This window comes from Perna viridis, chromosome 5 (assembly GCF_037379345.1).
Source record: "Perna viridis isolate PV_CMFRI_1.1 ecotype Kerala chromosome 5, ASM3737934v1, whole genome shotgun sequence".
In the NCBI taxonomy this organism is placed as follows: Eukaryota; Metazoa; Mollusca; class Bivalvia; order Mytilida; family Mytilidae; genus Perna; species Perna viridis.
Genome location: NC_142449.1, coordinates 33,080,529 through 33,102,419, shown reverse-complemented (window position 1 = coordinate 33,102,419; position 21,891 = coordinate 33,080,529). Strand labels below are relative to the sequence as shown.

Here is a 21,891-nt window from a genome sequence, read left to right as displayed (position 1 = left end):
ATAATTGATCCGTCGAAACTTTCGTAAAATTAATATCGGTTGGTTTCGCTGAGGAACTCATTAGTGTGGTAATTATTATTTTCAACACAATGATTATATAAAATCATCTAAAATAGTCATGTACATTTAAATTTATTTTTGGCTTACGTCTTCTGTGAATTTACTTTAGATACAATAATAAATATGCAGTAATAAACTCTAGCATTGAACGCCAAGTTTCATTAACAGAACCTTATGTTACAAAACATATATATATACGCCTAACTCATTAATTTATTCATATTTTAGAAAGACCGCATCTGTTATTTCTTTAAAAAAACAAGGACACAAAGGTATCAGTAATTGTTATAGACAAATGAAATAAAAAGTAGTAACAAATAAAAACAATACTGATTATCCCCCCAAAAAATAAATCAGATGCTATAGCAAAAAATATTGGCAATAATATGAATGCATATCATTTAAATTTCAATTCTAATATGACGCCTTCATATCGTCAAACAGTATATGTCGGTACAACCACACCTTTAGCAACTGCGCACTGTCCCTTTTCTTTCGCTGTCGCTTCGAGATTAAACACTCAATTAAAAAAGTTTATGCGATGATTTAACGGCTAAAAGGTTATCTAATAAATTTCAATTATATAAATACACACATTTAACACACAAAAATTATCGTATTTGACATATTAGAAATGAAATAATTCGAGGAGAGGGTAAATGGGTTTGGCATTTATATTCTCATTTAACACCGAGCGATAGCGAGGTGTTGAATAATCGAATATAAATGCCTCACCCATGTTAAAATGAGTAGGTGTGACTTGGCACTCGACCGGGCATTGAATTAACATTCATGCGCACTTGAGGCGAGCACGTACACTGGGACCACCGAGGTGGTACTAAACTTATAGAGGTTTCTCCTTTCCAACCTCAAAATATCGTAAATAATTTTCATTACTTATAGCAACTCTTTAAGCTTTAAATTGAGAGTTAAAGCATTCTTTTCGCTTCCGTAATTCAAACTAGGGTATGATAACCAAGACTCCATCGGAAATCAAAAGAATGTAATCGAGGAACAAAGACTTAAACAGGGAAAACTCACACAAACAACAAAGAACATAAAATAACCAAAATAATACGTACAAAGAAACAACGTAAATGAGCAACTCGGACTCCACTGTAGCGCTATGTATACATTTAGAAGACATATTCTATTTAAATATTCAAGTGAAGATACATTTTAATACATTTCGCACTTACCAAGACAACAAAACCTGTCTGAACTAAACTCAGAATAGTCCGAATATCTGTCTAACCAAAACACGTTTTTCATCAATTTGTACCAATTTTATAGTATTTTGAACCTTGGAAACCAAACAGCTGTTTAAACCAAACAAATTTAAAAATCTAAAAGGGTTCAGTTTACACAGGTTTCACTGTATATTTACAGATCGAAAGTTAACACTTGAAGTGTAAAATTTTAAGTATAAACTTTATTTTCGTTTTGTAACTATGGAAGTGGTACATTAGTACATTAAGTGCACCTTTAATATATATTTAAAGCAATCACGTTTAATATTAAAAATTTCCGATTTTGTGCTAAGGACGATTTATATAGAATAATTACTTTTTGTAATAGAATTTTTGTTATAGGAGAATTGTTTACATTAAACCAGTCATAACTTTAGCCGGCTAGGACAGGTGTTCTGTTCAACCAAAAAAAAATGCTTTGTTTCAAACTAATAAGATGATTATATATGAAGTTTTTTGTGTTGATAGTTTGTCCAATCGTTCAGTTTACACAGGTTTCGCTGTACTAAGAATTGATTGAGTCTTCCGAATGGTATTTATTAATTAACATAATTGTTTATGTTTTGTTCGACCTGGATCACAATACTGTAAACCTACAAATTTTCGCAGTGTGCTAAGTTTAGCTATTTTTCCGATGAACAGAAAACTGCAAAAAAATAATACCCGCGATATTGGTTTTAAAATTATTTAACGCTATTTTTTTCAAACCGCAAAAATTTAAACCCTGCGAATATGTTCATTTGAAGAATTCGCAAAAAATAACAAGCGTGATACTGTAATTAATACGTTTAGAGTATAACGCAAATATTCTCAATTTACCTGTTCATTGTTCAGATAAATTTTTACGCATCGTTTGCATCTTTAAAATAGAAATTAAATTGATTGAGACATATCTGATTTCGCCATTTTAATATGTATTGCTTTTTATGTTTTTTTTCGTGCAATTAAATCCAAAGAAAGTTCCAATTTTGTGTACTGTCAATTATTCTAATTTTCGCTCTGACTAAAATTACTTTCTTTCCTTATACCTCTTTCCCCGCTTGATTTACAAACATGTCAATATGAATCCTGTAGTAAAAACCATACTTTTATTCGTGAATATTAAGTATCGTGGATTCTTAAATTCGTTGTTTATAGATTTTCCATATATACATCAATGGGAATCTCTTATTTGTTGGGAACCAACTTTCTAGGTTTTGCCTACCCGCGAAATCCACGAAAATTAGTACCCCAAGAGCTATAGTACTTTCACAGTACTAGGATTCATGAATACTATTTAGAATATAAAACAGATTAAACAAGCTACAAATTTCTAATTACATTCCTTTTTGAAGTCCCTTTATGTCAGTTTAAATTTATTTTGGACCTTTGTAAACTGAATACCTGTATTCACCGAACATTTTTTTTTAAGTCCGAGGGGGTCGGTTTAGACGCGTTTTACTGTAGTGTGAGATAATAACTTAATAAAACTTTGTTTGAAACTTTCGCTTACCCTACCGGTGCACCTGGTCCATGCTCCCAGTTTTTAGTTGAGTCCAAGTTGCTCATTTGCTTTTGATACTTTGTATGTATGATTTCACGCTACATTTTACGGTAGTAGTCAAGCTCTGAAACAGCGTCTAACGTTCGAAATTTATTCTAGACGCTGCAGCCAGCCCTCTCAAAAATGTCAAGAATCGTGAAAAATAGGGAAAAAGTGAAAGATTTTAACACGACGTAATCCAATTGTCTAATTGAATTTCGAAAAGTCTGTCTGAAGCGGTTAATAAAAAAGGAAAACGAATGAGTGCTGCGTGATTGAAAATAAGGAAGTTCATAATTTATTACGGATCAATTTCCGGAAATGGTGTTTAAACAGATAAAATTCAGGAATATTGAAAATCATACAGTATCCAAGCACGAAGTGGGGTAAAGTTTTCATTTCAAGAAACTGGCACACTTTGCAATGTATGATATGATGAAAAAGTTTATCAAAACCAAAATATACAATTTTAAGGAGGAGATACTCTTGAACAGAATTTCAACGTCATCAAGAAAACGACAATTTATACGCTCCCGATGGGACCGTAAAAGACTGTATTGTCAACTAGGTCCTGAAAACGTTTGGGCAGAAATAGCATCAATATCCGGTTTGTGTAAGTAAAATAGGGAGCTAAAAACAGTATTATGGCAGCTTCATTTTTCGTATACTTTGTAAATGCGATTGAGGACCATACCAGTGTGGGAAACATAAACTAGCTTCGATGATTAAATACAAATCGAATCTAAGCATTTTCTAAGATGAAAATCCCGAATGTTTACGAAAATGGCGTAATTAGCTTATCAATACCGGTCACTTCGACCCAGAGACATTTCGGACCATAACAGCCCACAGTTCCTTACCAAAGCTGGACATTTTGGCCTATCCATATTTCAAAACATGACAATAGGAGAATGCATAAGGACAATAAAAACGTTTATAATGACACAATTTAACAATTTGGAAGTTAATAATAACAAAAATAATGAAAAGACTTAGTTGTTTGAATTCATATGTTTCTTCTGGCGCGAACCATATCAAACTGCAAACAATTGAATTCATTAGAATATAAGTACACAAATAAGTATTCTTACTCATATGCAATGACAGACAGAGATCAATTTAATGTTAGTTAGTGCATCCAAATGTATGGTAATCATGCTACGACAGATTTACCGGCAATATAAAATGTTTATGTTTATAAAGAAGAACAAATGCTGAAGTTTAAATATATCAATTTTATTAGAATTCATATTTCACATAAGTGTAAATATGACGTAAATTCTTTGAGTAGGTCAAATGCTTTTAACATACAACATAAAAAATGTAGTTTCGTGTAGGATATGATTCAGATGTTTTTACATAAATTTACGGTTGTACATTGGACTCATTTTCTTTCAAGTAAGGTTCGTCGCACACGAAGTAGGAAAGTAAGTGCACTTTTTCATTGGTTATTTAGCATTTGACTACATTGCACTTCACATATAAGCTATAATTGTACCTGGCCTAAACAGACAGTATCATCCCGGGCAATCAGCAACTATGTCGAAATTACTTCAGATCCTTGTTTTCGCACTCTTGTTATCATCAGCTGTAGGTAAGAAAATTAATGTTTATGTCATCATTCGGTATAGGTATTCTTTCTTTCCTTTTCTTTTAAGGTTGTTTAAACCTGTGTTGCAAGAACCTTGTTAAAGGTAGTCAACGACAAACACGTAGATTCCAAAGTCTGTAGAGTGTGATTTCAGCTTCAATTATATTGTTTAACCAACTTTTATTACAATCATTATATGTATTTAAGAGATGAATTTCTAATTTAGTTCATTCAATTTATTTAGATATATTTTGGTGCTTATGTTTACTTTATAACCCAATCTGTGTCCATATGTATTATGAGTTTACAAATATGGAACTTTAACAAATGAAGTAAGCAAATGATTGGGTTTTTTTTAAATTCAACGCATCAATGAAGTCTTATGATTACCCCTTTAAACGAACGACGGACTGGTGACTTATATATCATTTTGGCTCATGAAGGACGAATCTATACAATCAAAGCCTGTATAAATATCTATTTTAATCTAATGTGATTTTTTAAAGTATTTGGAAAGAATAGTCATGGTGGTGGACATACCGGATCTTTATCGAGTTCAAAAGAAAACGACGGAATAGGAAAAGGTAAGTTAATTTGTAACTAAGATTTTAAGTAGCTGTCTTTGTAAGAATCATGCAAAATCTGAAAAATGTCATATACCCCAAAAAATTACATATTTTTATTTTTGTAATTAAGTTGTTTTATGGGTCTACATTAAGAAATGTGTAATTATTCATTAAAATCTACTTGCTCTTAGGAGACAATCAACATTGAAAATCCAATAGATTTTATTGTATTTGAGTGTCATTTGCAGAGTTTCTTAAATCTACAGTGCATTCTATATATTTTTTATCTCCTAAAAACACGGGTTATATGAAAGACTGAATGTTAGTTTCTGTCTACTATGGCAATTCGAACAAAATATCAAAAATAAAAATGTGTAGGCTTTTTACCCATGAATCACATTTTGCATGATTCTTAGCTGGAGTGCTACTTAATACACCACTTACTCAAAGAAATAAAACCTTAAAGCTGCATAAGCTCCCAAATTTGTTCAGTTCTGATTCAAATGAATTTTGCAGATACAATGAATAAAGTTTGTAATAATGCAACTGAAGCAATTATACAGAATGTAGTAAAACAACGTTATTTAAATTAAAGAAGATCGATAGCTTTTATATAACTATTTTTTCGCCATTACTTCCGAAGATTGCCGACAGGACAATCACCTGGGTCAAAAATACTGTCGCCTTGGTAAAAAAAAACAGATACTCAGGTAAGCACGTGTCAACTTTTTGTCTTGCAGACAATAAATGTATCGACACCTATTTCATGTATTTAATGCATTTTATTTGTGGATATCAAATAAAATTAAACAGAAATAGTACAATTTTTCAAAAATAATTCAAAGTTTAAGCATTTTTAACAGAAACAAAAAAAAAATACAAAAATGACAGCTAATGCAGCTTTAAAATTGAATACGGAATATGCCAGCGACACCTGTCATAAACAAGTAAAATCCGGTCAGCGTAAAGTTATAAGAATGGTCAATTCTGCAAGCCGTGAAATCGAACTGAAGATAATTTGTTCCATCTATAAAGATAGAACCTTCATATCGGTCAATCAAATTGTGATGACGACGATAAGTATTTGTTGTGATGATAGCAAGAAACACCGAGATACCACTGTCTTAAAAGCATAGTTGACAGAATTCCAGCTTTTCAAAAGAAAGGCATTGTACAAATCACATGCACAGCACTGAAAAACAATTGTAAAGTCACTTGAACATGTCGCTAAGAAATATGCATAATTATATTGATATAATACCATTTAATTGAATTATCACACACATTCCGCGCAATAATATACAATATATTGAATTTTGAGCTGATTTGAATATGTTAGTATACACCTCTTGACCTGCCCTTTATGACATACGATCCACACTCACAAGCCCATGTTCTTCTTTTTAAAAAAGAAATTGTGGATTTGTAGTAACTCCGGACAGATGTTACAATTATAATCTTCTTGATGTAGTTTAAGTAAATTGATTAAGCACAGAGTTTTTAATTCAGAAATCATTGCGATGTTTTTTAATGTTGCAAAAAACGCGACTAACTTAAAATGGCAATAACATAATTTCGCATTTTGAAACTTTTATCATTACTGAAGCGGTTTTTTTTCTAATAATTACTAAAAAGACCTTTTACTAAAATGACAAAATCGCAATTATCAATGCTCGCATAAATTTCTAATTTACACTACATAGATGCTAATAAAAAGACACATTTGGCATCAGTTTAAAATTAACGTCATCTTAAGAGTAGAGCAGGGTGCGTATAAAGCAAGTATATATTTTTGATTCGCCAAATAATATAAAGAGTGCATTAAGTGAAACGTTTTTTTATTCATAGACAAAACCAAATTATGTAATGGGGGAAAGTTCAACTTTGTAATGCATGTCTGTCAGTTTTATTGATATTGTTCACAATTAGTACGCCTGGTACGAATGGTACGGACAACACTATTAAGTTTTCAATTAAAAATTAGAATTTTTAAAATAACGCCTAAAATTGTAGTTCAATGAAATGTGCTATGTTAATTTTACCGCCTTTAAGATATTTTTGCAAGCGTCATCATTAAAATTCCTGAAAAGAAATACAAAATCAATCATGTGAGGTCATATATGTAATCTAGAAGTTCAATACTTACATTTGACTGAAAACGCATGCGTAGGTAAATATCTCAGTAACATTTGGTTAGAAAGAGATTATCGTCAAATATACACATGCTACTAAATTGAAATAAAGCAGTCTTAATTTAACTGAAGAATGAGATCGATTTAATCATGTAAAATTGTTTACGAGTATGAGATGCATTTTGTTTAAAAATGTCCTCTTGGCCAAGTTTCGGGGCGTATTTCGTCAAACCGTACCATGTTTAAACATATTTATATAACTAAGTAATGGGCTTTAGTAAGGTAAAATAATTGAGATAATATGGGTAAATTTATTTCTAATGCAATGGAGTAATGGTTAGACATGCAATAGAATGTATAGAACACTTCTGCTTTATCCTTTAAAGTTTAAACTACTTGTATATATGTATTAACTTGTATGATAATTATGAAACCTGTATGTATAAATATGATTTTTGTGAATTAAAAAAATGATAGTGCTGTCATTCAAATTAAATAATAATTTCATATCCAAATAAAACGATATATCTAGACATTTTCGTAAGGTTTTAATATTCGATATATTCGTGAGGTTCGAGGAGTCGCAATTTAAGGCCAGGTTTTTTTCTAAGTTTACTCCTTTAAACTGTATAGACGCTAAAAATAAAGACCCCGAAAATTTAGTACCCTTGTTCATTAAGGGAATCGCAAAATTTGACAAGAAAACTCAATTTACGGTATTTAAATGTAAAAAATTATCAGGATCTCCTGATAAAATTAGGCATTTAACATTTTTCATTGCTGCCTTGATTGTTCATTTCGACTTGTTAAAACCTTGTGGGCAGTGGTAATGCAAACTTAAATAGGCTTAATCGTAAGAAATATAGTTATGATATAGTTGTCAAGTCGTTAAGGATACCATTTGTTGTAATAACATTGACTCTCTCGTAGGGTCTTTACATAAAAATTAAAACATAATATTTAAAAGCAGATTTTACATGATATGTGTACTTATTGTATGATTTATGATGTATCTTGGTTCTCAACCCCGCACGCCGGAAAGAATTGTGATTGATTTTACATACGGTGGGGACATAACATTTTGTAAATTTAAACTGCTCTGAAACTGGCATGTTTGTTAACTGATAGTAGTCCTTAGTTTGTACATTTGTGTAATTTATATTCAGTTTTTTTTATTTTCGTTTTAACAAGGGACAGACCTTTTTGATCAGATTTATTTAGATGTGTTTAATCGTGTAATATTTTTTCCACAATGACCAGATTTATAAGGGAGAGGATTGTGATCACACCAAAGTACTTTAACCCCGTCGCCAGTTACAATTCAGGAATTTCTTGAGTGTATAAGGCAATCCTTTATCTATACCAGTGCATTATGATTTTTTTTGCCGGCTGGAGTCTGACCTGTTGTGTTAGGGATTCCTCCTCTTCTTGCCTATGGCAGACTTTTTCATCCTGGCGGGATTGTTGTCTCTTTGATATATTCAACATACCGATTATCAATATATTATTTCTCTATCGACATAAACAAGAACAGAAAGTACGTTATAAATTGAACATATCTCATAACTACCATTTTAAATTAGGGATGGTAAGATGTTTTGTAAAGTTAAATGAGTCGAAACTTACTAAAAACGCTTTTAGTCAGTTCATTTATAAAAAAAATATAGATTTTTTGCTTCATTTCATATATGTGTAATCGCATGGGTATTTAAAGTGCTGCGTTTATTATCAACCTTAATTACTTGTCGACTTTAATTTTGTTTTCATCTCTGTTGAGATAGAAACTGCATCGTAAATATACGCATGCGTAATGTACATATATATTTTCTGGGTACGACAAAAAATTTGCATCGCAAATTTGACAGTTCTAACATCGTTGGGAATTTTTCAGACCTTTCTATACGTTTATACATCTTCCCTGTATCAATTTGATCCGATGGAGCAGTGTAGCAAATAGAGTCGTCACATTCTGAGACGATATATATATATATATATATATATCTCAGAATGTGACGACTCTATTCACTACACTGCTCCATCGGATCAGAATTTATGTCGACTTCAATTTTGTTTTCATCTCTGTTGAGATAGAAACTGTGAATAGAGTCGTCACATTCTGAAACGTTGTATAATATTGATTTGTTGTGACATCGTTGGGAATTTTTCAGATCCCCCTATATATATTATATGTCACAGCAGTACGAGTTCGAGTCCCGCGGAGGGAACGACCAAAAATTTGCATCGCAAATTTGACAGTTCTAACATCGTTGGGAATTTTTCAGACCTTTCTATATAGATATATAGATATATAGATATAGATATAGTGGAACCTGTCTTAACCGAACCGCGTATTATCCGAAAATCTCTCTAAATCAGACACTTTTAAAGGTGCTTTGATACTTTAGTTGAAATTTATTTTGAACATTGGTAAACCGAACGCCTGTCTAAGCTGAACAAATTTAAAAGTACAAAAAGGGAACAGTTTTGACAGATTTTGACCATTTATGAAAAAAATACTGGTGACGTAGGCTCTGAAATTGAAGTGTATAGATTTTTTTGGAAACATTGTGTAATAAAGTGAAATATATCTAGTAGACTGTAATGAGAATTTGATAAAGTCGAGAAGTTTTTGTATGAAGTAAAGAAAATCATCCATCGATACTTCATTTATCTTTGACTCTGTGTAGTGGCGATAGTCAAGCTCATTATTCGTCATGGATTGATGTTGAACCAATTCATCACATTTCTTTTGTTATTGTACTGACTTAAATGATTTCCTGTGTATTCACAAGGTCTTTCAGTACTAGTCATCATATCCAGAATTCCGCTATTTCCTTACAGTTGTTTTACTGGGGTAGAACTTTTGGTTGAATCGTATATTTTCTCAAGAAAACGAATTTTCATCGAGATTGCACTTTCGTTTGTTTGATCTTTCTTTCATTTCCCGACAACACACGCAGTTGAAAGGATATCTTAAGACATTCCATGTGGAGTATTTTGTATGGTTTTGTTAGATATTGGATATAAAGTATTTTATGCAACAAGTATGTTTCAAAGTTCCAATATAAGTTCGATGTAGACAAGTTTAACTATGTAAATTTAATTTGCAACATCTGTGAATGCCGGTTAGTGGGATTTCTAAATGTCAAGTTCGAAACTCCCGTGGGGTGTTTCCTTCATGTGAGGAGAATAATCTGGGCATGGCTTTCAAAAAGAATGGAAAATGTATATCTGCACAACAACAAAAAAATAGCTGCATTCAATCCTAGGATACTTAGTGAAAACATATTACGTTTAAGATCGAATTATGTTGTTGCGTTTGATATAGAAAAATAAGTTTTTATTTCTTTAACATTTTAGAAGACTTGAAATGTGACTATGATGGCTCTGTTACATTGTCTTGTGAAGAAGGTTATGTCATTAAGTTAACAAGTACAAGTAAAATTGGAGGGAGGTGTAACAAGGAAAAATTAAATGAAAAAATCAAAACGAAATGCGATGGAAAAACAGAATGCACTTTGAGTTGCAGCGATGACGATTTGTATAATGACCTCGACTGCCCTAATTATATTGCAAGCGCAAAACCAAAATTGGAAGTTTCTTATATGTGTAGACCAGGTATGTAAAGCCTTTCTAAAAATCTTTAAAAAGAGTAATTCTTCGTTTCCCTAACTTTGCATTTTAAAGTCCTATTAAACACTTATATGTTTGTTAGAAAAAAGTGCTTTAGACAAATCTTTCAATTGAAAAGATTTTCAGATATTTAAGTACTTCTCCGTCTAAGAGTCAGGCAAAATGTGTATAAGATGTGGTACATGAAGAAAAAATACACAGACATTTCATTGCATAATCCAACTATTTATACCTCATAACCTCAAGAAATTACTGACTGTCAAATTGTTTGGGATGTTGATAGGTCAAATTTAGCTGAAATGCACTGTAGAAAAATGGCGGGAAAACATTTCCTTTTATAAGCAGTCAAAAAATATCTACATCACCGATCCTTCAGAATAAATTTAAATAGCTGTTCAGTTATTTCTAGATGTGTTGAATGTATTTGAGGCAAAAAAGACCAAATTGAGAAATATGATGTGCCACCCATTGCCTGATTCTTACACAGAATGGTACTTAAACATTTTCAAAATTATCGAAATAACCAACCTTTATTATTGGTTTTGATTCACCATAAATGTTTACGTATTATTTAATATAGACTGATTAAAACAACAAAACAAAAAGAGTAGGCTACCAAAATACATGTAAATATAAAATTGAGTGTATTCCCAGGTCATCACCAAAATTATTTTTGGAAGCATGAAATATCAAAGCTCTGTATTCGAAACAAAGGGTTACTTGAAGAAACAAAAAGAGACTTTGAAGGGATTTACGTGTGATAACCATTTTTAAACATATTTCCTCTCACTAGACAACGGACTATTATGCAATTACTTTGTCAATCCGTCCGTTACACGTTTCTCTAATATATTTGCCGGTTTCTATTAAAACACTGTTTTACACGATAATTAATACTATGTTTCTCCTCCTCGTTTGAGTGTGTTCTTGTCATGATATAGCTTGCAACATCTCTTTTTTAGAACCATGCAGTAATTATTACTGTGCTAATGGCGGTAGTTGCGTAGCTGTAGGTCTCTCACCAGCCTGTGAATGTTTTGGTGACTGGAAAGGAGAACGCTGTGATGGTAAGAATTCACATGGTAATAAAAGTCAACATGCTCTAGACTGATTTTGTTAATTTCCCAAATCATTGGATCTGCCACTGCTGATACAATTTTCATTTTAGCATACACAATGCATTGATACTACCACAGTGGTTGAAATCTGAACAGTTTGGGCAAGTATGAACACACCTTTTAATAGTAACCTTCATATAGGTTTGAATTTTGATTATAAAACAGAACAGGGTTATGTTGCTACAAGATTGAAGTCATCACTACAGAAGTTTTATGGTCGTCATCATGAAGTCGTATGTAAATCGTTACGGTGTATCCATCTGCACCATGAAAACTGATTTGTTCAACGTGTCATAGTTTTCCTTTCCTCTTTCATCTCCCCGGACTTGACTTTTTATGAGCATCTCGGCCGGTGTTTCTCGAAAAGCAAAGGACGCTTAGTCTACTGGTGCACCTGGTCCAACCTGTTTTTAGTTTAGTCCGAGTTGCTCATTTACTTTTGTTTCTTTGTATGCACTGTATGTACTATTTTCGTTGCTTTATGTTCTTTGATGTGTTTGTCTGTTTTCCATGTCTGGTCTTTGTCCCTGGATGACATTCTTTTGATTTTCGCTAGAAGTTTGGTTCCCTTGATTACTCTTTTACTGGTCTATCTTTCATCCTTGGATTATATTATTTTGTACCTATTTTGTACCCGGCGAATCCATATCCTCTTGGTTTTTCTTTTTCTCATACTAGCTGCTGTTATTTGTTTGAAGTATTATCTCTTCATTTTATATAATTTGCAAGAAGATTGCTGGTGGCCTACATCTCACTGAGCAAACCAGGTTATTTTTTTTTAATCATGTTTTGTACTATAGCATCACGAACGTCGTAGATCCACAATCCGCAACAATTTGCAATATTTAGAATCAATTGGAAATTTAATTTTAAAGAATGAAGTAACAAGAGTTAACTGCCGAAAACAAGGTTATTTCGTATAATCTGCCTAGTTTTTTTAAATTTCTGATATAACGTTCTCAGTAATTTTAATACAAGGTTGATACCTGTCTAAACCGAACTAATTTTGAACTTTAAATTGTGTTTGGTTTACCAAGGTTTAGAATACAGTTAAGTTGAAGTTACGTGACTTAAAAACTGACTGGTTTAGACGGGTATTCTAATAATTCAAGGTTAGACTGGTTTCACTGATTTCTGTTACTTGTTTGGAGCTCAATGCTACAATATATATGTATATATATATTATATACTTATACGTAAAATATACTTACGCTGTACCAAAGGTATTCAAATAACATTCTATTTTGATAATTTGTCATTTTGTTGTGCGCAAATTATTAGGTAAAATACATAAATTTTCAGCTGCTTTATTTATTGTTTCGTTTCAGTGAGCCCATGTGAAGGTTTTGACAGATGCGAAACTGGCGAAAGCTGTTTTGTAGATACATATAATGGGACTCGCTTATGCTGCCATGACGAAGGTAAAGACAAATTAGTTTCGAACAGCTTACGTTTGATACATCAGTGATGCAACATTGATTGCAATTTCTTCAATCGGTTGTCCTAAGGTTTGTTACTTCAATTTCGATATTGTTTCTAATAAATACTTGGTGATACACATCGATTCGTGAAGTAAATAATGATAATACTGAATATTCGTTGTACCATTGGATTAAAGGTTAAGCGCTTCCATACCTCAACTAATACCCAAAAAGAAAGACAAAGGCAAGTTTTTTTCTATCGATTGCAGTGAACCCATGTGATTCGATTACTTGTGGAAATGGTGGATCATGTTTGATTGATTACTCAGATTGGACTGGCACTTGTTGTTGCACAGACGAATACAGGGGTGTTAATTGTGAGATTAAAGGTAAGGTCAACCCTACACTTCAATCTTTCTACCAATTTTTTATGAAAAGAAGAGAACTACGATGGTCTACTTTTTGTTATTCTTTTTTTCACTTAGTTAATTCAGGATTATATATCTTGTGATTTGAACATTTTTTTTTCACATTTCAGTTGATGCGTGCATCGATAATCCATGTAAGAACGATGGTGTTTGTTCGGTCGATACTAATGGCGAAGCCAAGTGTTCTTGTGTGGGTGATTTTGCCGGACCAACTTGTGATGGTAAGTAAATGTGTATTGCAGCAGAAGATGGTGACCTTCAATCCGTCAATTTACTAGGAACCCCTAAAAGAATGTTATTGAAAAAATTGATAATTATCACCGTTCTTTTCATCTGTGTCACCTGATATTATCATTCTTGAAAATTCCTTAGTAACGGACAAATAGCAAGAATGACACACACACAAACAAAAATAATAAAATACGCACAAAGAAACGAAAAGCACGAACCTTATCACCAATTTTGGAGTAAACTCAGATGATCTTGAATGCTTGCCAAATCCTGTTTATTGCAAGGCGCCCGTCGTGCTGCTTGTTGTATGTCGTGTCTGCTTAAGAGGACAAAAATTCTATGCAAGCTAATGTCTTACTAAAACAAGAGAAAGGGGGTCACCGGATGCTGATTAACAATAAATATTTTTTTTTGTCGGAATTCAATAAACACATGTAGTTGATTTAAAGGCCGAGTGCAGGAAGGGCCGTACTCTTTAGATTTAGTACAGTATAGCGGGTTTAATCTTCGACGGGAGCTTACCTTTGTCTATCTAAACACAAATACGTGATAATGTACTTAATGTACCACGTAGTATCTGCCAAAATAAAGATCCTTTTCCTATACATTTCCCCTCAATATCGGAAACTTTTCGACAGCAGAAAATAACCCCCCATACGGTATATTTTTCTTCACTCTAAATTTATTGTATTGTTCGAATAATAAATAAAATATTTTCGACGATGTTTCATTTGATGAGCAAGATAATAACAAACATATTTAATATTGTTATTCTAAGAGATCATATTTAAAACGTAAAATTATATCAACAAAGCAAGAATAAAAAACTTAAACATTTTTTATAGTCGATTGTACTGAAGACGTAATCTGTCCTGCTGATACGACAACTATCTCTGGTTCGTGTTATTACATATCTACAGATACCGCAGAATCCTGGTTGGCTGCCAAGGTTAGTAGACCGTGTCATAATTTAGACAATAAAACTGACTAATCTTGACATAATTCTGATATAAACGGAAGTGGCTTACAATTATTAGATAATAGAATTCTTAGACAAGCATCTTCACTGGTTCGAGTGGTGGGGTGGGAGCCAAAATACAAAAATAACAATCCAAAAAATATTGCAAATGTCGGTGTGCTTTATACTTGTTTCCAGTAGTGGGTTATCCAAATAATTTGTTCGAAAATGATCAATCAACTAGCAGTACAGAACCAAAAATACGACAAACTATAGATTTATTGCATGCAACACATGCTTATTATATATATATATATATTATAATCATATATATTCCAATTTACTTGCTTATTTTACTTATTCCAATGATTACTGCATGATTATTACATGATTTTCACATGTTCTTCACAAAAAATGTGATTATCATATTTTCATAAACCAAATTTAGCATATGATAACCATACGCCTATTACATGTAAGTGATCATATTATTATCATATGTGACACATTTGACTGTGTACAATAGATTGTAACAAGAAGCACACTGCTTACCCTTCCGGATAACTTAGGTTCATCCCCACTTATTTTACTGAAATTTGTCCTGCTTGTTTCTGTATGTGATTTTTAGTTTCACTATGATTTGTGACATGATCTGTTTAAACATGCTTCATTGCATGGGAACATAGACGTACATAACAAAGAATATGACATAACAAAAACATGCACGTACAATAAAAAACAAAAGTTAATGAGCTACCCGGATTCCACTAAAAATGAGATAATTGGTCAATAGCATCGGCAGGATGAGCGAAACGAGTTGTCTAAAAGTAACAATTATTGGTAGTGTCAGCAATAAGATGTTAACCATAACAATTTCTTCACTGCAAAAGAAAGTAGTGAAAACATTGTTTTTTTTTTTCTTTTTTTGTTTTCTCTCTAAAGGCTGCATGTGAAAGTAGAGGATTAACATTATGGGAACCAAATAATAATGTTGAAAAAAATGCTGTTGCTGCAGAACTTGGTAAGATCATCATAAGTACAGTCTTAATCAAACTCTCAATGATCTAAAGACCTGTCTAAACAGGCCACTCGATAAAGCTACTCTAAATCATTTTAATTTATTTTTAACTTAAGTATCAGTCTTTATAAAAAATCAGACAGGAGGTGATTTATGCATGTCAAAAATCCAACGAATTCAATTTTATTTCTTATTCAGAATCAATTACAGACCACATAACCAGTCATAGTTGTTCATTTTGGTGTGAGCTTTTGAGATACAATTTATATAGATTGTACATTAAATTAGCACTTGCAAGTGTTATTGTTCTAGATTTTGTTTGGTTTGGTTGATTTTAGTTGGAGACACCCGTATGATTTTCTCAAAGGTACAGATCTGAATATGGAAAGGACAACCGTTACGAAAAAATATAGCATATGTAGATTGAAAAAGCATTGTTTGTTTGGTTGATTTTTTTTCTCACATAAATCACTTTAATATGGATTTTGTCTAAATTTTATATTATATGGACAGGTACTTACGTAAAGCTGATAATCGTCTAAACCGATCCATTTGTAAAAGTCAAAAAATAGTTTGGTGTAGACAAGTTTCACTGTATTTAGTAATTTATCATTAGAAATTTGTATGCTTATCATTAATACTTGGTTAAATTATTTTTAATACGAATCTCATCAAAAAGTGGCGCATTGCTGTTTTTTTAAAAGAAGAAAATAACTCGACAAATCAAAATATCAACCAAACTACCTCTTGTAGATTTTTGAAAGTCAAAACAGTGCCATCATCAAAAGTGCCATGTTCTGATAAATCACGGCTTAAAACAAGACCATAATTATCAAATCCGTGATATATACCGACATATAGATCTGTACGTTTTTTATTATTATTATTATTATTATTATTATTATTATTATTATTATTTTACAAAGCGTCTTATTCCATTGTTTTAAGTTGTCTTGTTTAATTGAAAATGAAAACATGAATATTTTCATCACCTATGCTAATCATGGTTTATTATAAAGACAGCAGTCTTTTACACAATGGCCCAGTGTAATATCGATTTTTCCCACTATAAAATAAATTCGGTTATGTCATTCTCGGACTTTCTTCCGCCAAAACGTCACAACTTTCATATCAATCCGTCAATCACAAAATTCAATATGTATGTTGAAAATATCGATAAACTTTGAAGAAAATGTATGTAATAAATGAGAAAATCAATTGGTTGTTCACTCCGTCCAATTAATCCACCTATTATTATTCATTCTACGTCTACATTATAGTGAAACCTATCTTAACCAAACCACATATGGACTGCAAGTTTTGTTCAAGTAATGAAGGTGTTTAGTTTATGCGCCCCCTAAAATTTGCAAAGCATGAGTTGTCAGGGATATCTACATTGCACCACTCTAGAAACTTATTTTAAATAATTAACCAAAAAACATTTAACTGTGGCTCCATCCCCTAATGTAAACTTCTGGATCCGTCCCTTGATTCTGTTTATACAGGTTTAACTGCATTAAATACTTTTTAATTCTGCTGAATTTTTAGACGAATTTGCTTCCTTCATCTGTATTCGCCTTGAAAATTTTACAAAGTCGTATATAAAACAATTGAAAAAAACAAAGTGATAAAAATTACCAACATCGAAAGTGCAAACTTATTCAGTATTATTCAGATGAGAATCAAATATGAATGTTATACTTACTTCAAAACTTGCTTCACATTAGAATTAGACATAAACGTGTCTGTCTGTACTTAGGTGTGTACTGTACAATATTGTGCAATAATTAAAGCATTCTAGCTTTAAACACTGATACTTATGTTTTCATTATTTGTGTTCAATTCTTCATGTAACACAGTTTGTTTAGGAATCCGATAACACAATTGAATTCTAAATATTGAAAGTTTTTTTCAGAAAACGAAAAATACTGGACTGGCGCAACTGACATGCAGGTAGAAGGAACAACAATATTTAGTGGATCCGGAAATCCGATCTTTGTAAATGTTGACGGTACATTCAAATGTAGTGCACTTGTTTAACATAATGAAATGAAATATTTCAAATATTAACTTGCATAAAAAGTGTTTGGTATCAAGGACATGGGTGTATATAAGACCCATGACCCACGGTCGAAACTTAGCTAGGCTGTTGAAGACCAACACTTAACATTTTCCTTTTGTTCTTTTTGTTCGACAGAACAAAACTGCCAATAAAATGCCAAAAAAAATAAAACAATATTTTTTGATAGTTTAATTATGTATTTGCAGTTCTTTTACCACAACAACTACTGATTAAGCAGTTATTACACCGTCATTTAAAAAAAAATAGGCACATTTTCTTGAATTATCATAGGTTCCAATACGGCTCAAAAGGACTGCGTTGAACTAATCAAGTCTGGTAGCGGCAATGTCTTTGAGTACCGTGACTGCACTACAGTTAGAAGATATGTTTGTGAACAGCTAGTGAGTGTTTTTGTAAATAAAATTTAAATTACTAGTATCACAAACAGTTTATTTTCTAAGTTGAATTTCTTTCTATTAAAATAAAAGTACTGTGGTTGTTTTTTCACAAAAGTCGTGAAATTAGACGTAAGTTATGACGTAATAATTGATCAAAGTATTGTGATGCCATAACGTACGACTAATTTTAATTTTACGATTTCTGTGGAAAGGGCTGCAGGATTCGTATGATTCATAAAATGTATTTTATAAGTATGAATTACTTAACGTTTTTATAAAAAGTTTTAAGAAATATACCATGAAAAGTTTGAACACCCTTCTAGCTCACCTTGCCAAAGGCCATATGAGATATTGCAATCACTTGGCATCCGTTGTCGTTGTTGTCCGTCGTCGTTAACAGTGATGAAAACATCTTCTCCTCTGACACTCCTTTAACTACTAAAAATAGATCAGTCAGAAGTTTTTCTAATACATCTCCAAAACCGTTAGTTTTAGCCAAATTCTTTAATTACCGAAATGATTCTCATTTTAAGATCTACAGACATTTGCAGGAATAAAGTTGTCAGACTACTCCTTGCTAGAGTTATTGCCCTTGAGGGATGAAAAATGGCGGTTTTCTTTTACAGATTTCAGCCAACATCTTAAAAAATTTGATAGATAGAAAGAAACTTTTAAGTGCTAAAGCGATCATTATGATAAGGCCTACAATTTGCAAAAGTCTGCAAGGAATCATTGTCCAACGACTCCCTGTTAAAGTTATTGTCCTTGAAAGGTGAAACATGATGCTTAACAGTTTTCATCTATAATAGAAATTTTCAGTTGATGAAATAATCCTCATGATAAGTCCTACCAAAGTCTTCTTGAGCCGAAATTGTAGGAAAACTCCTTGTAAGAGGTATTCCCCTTTAACCAGGCGAGCGTTTCAGGCTCTTGGTAGTCTCTTAATGGGATAGCAGAACATACATTTTTTTTTAATTAAAACGTATTAAGATATTGACTTGTAAACCACAATTTCTGAATAATTATAACAAAACCTAGGAGAAATCGTCGCAAGAGTTTACACCTGCTATTTGTATTATTGTCTTCCTTCACTTCAGTGGGAGACACTTTGTTTTTTCCCTGTCAGTCTTTTTTGTGATAATTTTGTTAGTGCAACTCAAAACCTACTGCACCAAATTTCATTAAACTTTTCAGGTAATAATGACATGATATGTAGATGTGTGCAATTACAGGAATTTACGATCCATCGAAAGTTTTGGGAGTTATTTCCCTTTGATCTTTTGGACAGGAGAGGAATACATTTTTTAGGCAAAACAAAAAACTTTAATTTTCACAATCTTTTATCTTTTTATGAGTTCACAAAATAACATTCAAAGTAGCCTTAAAATACCTTTGCCCTCTTTTCTTACAAAAGCATACTTTTGCTGTCCAATTTCATATGTTTATTCATGAAATATGCATATTGACTCATTTCAACATAACTGGTTTCAAATCAACCCGGTATAAGTTGTTGAATAAAAGAAGCACAAAAAAAAAGAAATTTATTTATAACAACTGTGGATAAATCCATTTTCACTAAGCGACTTTTCATTTAATTTACACTAGAAGATGGTTATTCGAATTTGAACTGAGTGGAACATCTGTTATATTTGCATTATTTAGAAGCCAGTAGAAAGTAACTGGAGAAGTGCAATGTTTATAATTTGCTAACGTCCATGTTATTTATTTTCACAGAAACCATGTGACGGTCTACCTTGAAGAATCTTGTGGTAAACTGATCATCATCCAAATTATCTCGCAACAGTTTTTTTATATTCTTCTAAAGTGCTGGAATCAGTAGGAATCAATCAAAATTGATACTTAATTAAGTATCCTTAGAAAAAAAACTCGACTTTGACAATGAGGGCATATAGTTTTTATCTATTAAAGAAAATTGACAGTGCGTTTGTCTTAGTAGAATCAAAGGATGCTGAAAATTGAGTCCAAACTAACAATTGGGAAAAGCGAGTTATCTTCTTTTGATGATGAAAGTGTGGTCCATTTCTTATAATTTATACCTCCAATTACTGAAACTTGAAAAAAATATGAACAGAAACGCCAATTCTGCATTTCAGATGACATATAGAATAATATTTTTTTACACCATGATTCATCAGCTACCTAATTCTCACAGAAATATCACTTTACTTCATGATATTAACAGATTTAAGTAATTGTATATTATTTTAGTGTGGACATTTGCTTTGAGTCATCCATCTAGCTCAACTTTGTAACTTTTTTAAGTAATGAATATCAGTTTAACGATCATCAGGAGTTATTCCCAGAGATCAATCACCACATTAATTGCATGGAGTAAATCACAACTTCCCATTCTATATCTATTTGGGCCTGGAATTTGTATTAATGAATTTTTAATACGGAAAAAGTGGAAATCAGTCTGTATTTTTCATATTAAAAACAATAGTTTAAATATTTGACCATTAAAAAAATTATAATGCAGTTTAATGTACTATACTAAAAAGAAATGCAATGGTGAATATGGATAGGATTATGCGGAAGGGGTGGTATATGAAAAGGTTATGACATCAAAGAGTTTGTACTGATTTTATATTTTATCATAATATTATACATTTATCATATACTAGCTTTATTTGTTTAAATTGGAAAGATTGATTAAAAAATACTATCACGAGTGCCGAAGGACGCCTAGATTTAGCGAGTGTGCGATACTTTTTCCGTGCACGTGTTAAATCCTAAAGCGTTCTTTGCAAGAGGGATCATATGTTTGTTATTCACGATAACCAATTGATTATCCACTTTATTATAAAGATTTTCTTCATAGTTTATCGATATCTTCAACATAAATTTTAAATTCTGTGATTGTGATTGGCGGATTTATATCAATGTTGTAACGTTTTGGCGGTAAAAGTTCGAGACTGAAAATACCGATATTTTTCACAAACTCGATAAAACACTGCTTTCAATATAATAACATTGTTTCCTCAGCTCTTCTTAGTTATGAGTTTTTGATAAAAGTCTGCTTTTTATGTCGCAACATGTCTGCTGTATTATATTCAGCTATTGCCAATAAAAGGAAGTAAAAAATAAGGTGATATTTGAGAATGAGTAAAAGTGTATTTCTTATATATATACGTATGTATTATAAACTACTTCCGTTTCTTTACGAGTGTATTAGATGTATTGTCATTAATAAAATGTTTCTTTCAAAGCCTGCATTTAGCATTTATGTTGTGGCATAAAGAAGACATTTACCTGATGCTCAATTTTTAGAAAATTGCAAATGAATTTCTAAATAATTTGGCAACAAATAACCAAAGCATCAAACATGATGCTGGCTTGAACGTATATGAAAATAGCAGAAAACAAAGACGTACACACTGTAGCGAACTTATTAAGAGAAAATATATATGAAGATAAAGAAAACAAGACGTTACGCAATAGCTTAAACACTAGCAATATGAAATCCCACAGAAAAATAAGAA

At 31.9% G+C, this 21,891-nt stretch overlaps 1 protein-coding gene across 1 annotated transcript; it reads left to right on the top strand.

The window, feature by feature from the left end:
• Positions 1-4,239: 4,239 nt before the first annotated feature.
• LOC148617146 (uncharacterized) lies at positions 4,240-21,617 on the top strand. Its single transcript, XM_088584496.1, has 12 exons — positions 4,240-4,426; positions 4,930-5,007; positions 10,482-10,739; positions 11,717-11,821; positions 13,201-13,293; positions 13,563-13,682; positions 13,832-13,942; positions 14,798-14,901; positions 15,853-15,931; positions 17,844-17,939; positions 18,282-18,391; positions 20,123-21,617. Exons 1-12 carry the CDS (start codon positions 4,372-4,374, stop codon positions 20,144-20,146), a joined length of 1,233 nt encoding a protein of 410 aa, XP_088440622.1. The 5' UTR covers positions 4,240-4,371; the 3' UTR covers positions 20,147-21,617.
• The last annotated feature ends 274 nt before the right edge of the window (positions 21,618-21,891 follow it).

Bases quoted from the DNA above. Each gene is read 5' to 3' on its own strand.
- LOC148617146 (XM_088584496.1), top strand. From the start codon at position 4,372: ATGTCGAAATTACTTCAGATCCTTGTTTTCGCACTCTTGTTATCATCA. The intron at 13,294-13,562 runs GTAAAGACAAAT...TATCGATTGCAG, and splicing joins CTTATGCTGCCATGACGAAG to TGAACCCATGTGATTCGATT. The intron at 17,940-18,281 runs GTACATTCAAAT...GAATTATCATAG, and splicing joins GATCTTTGTAAATGTTGACG to GTTCCAATACGGCTCAAAAG.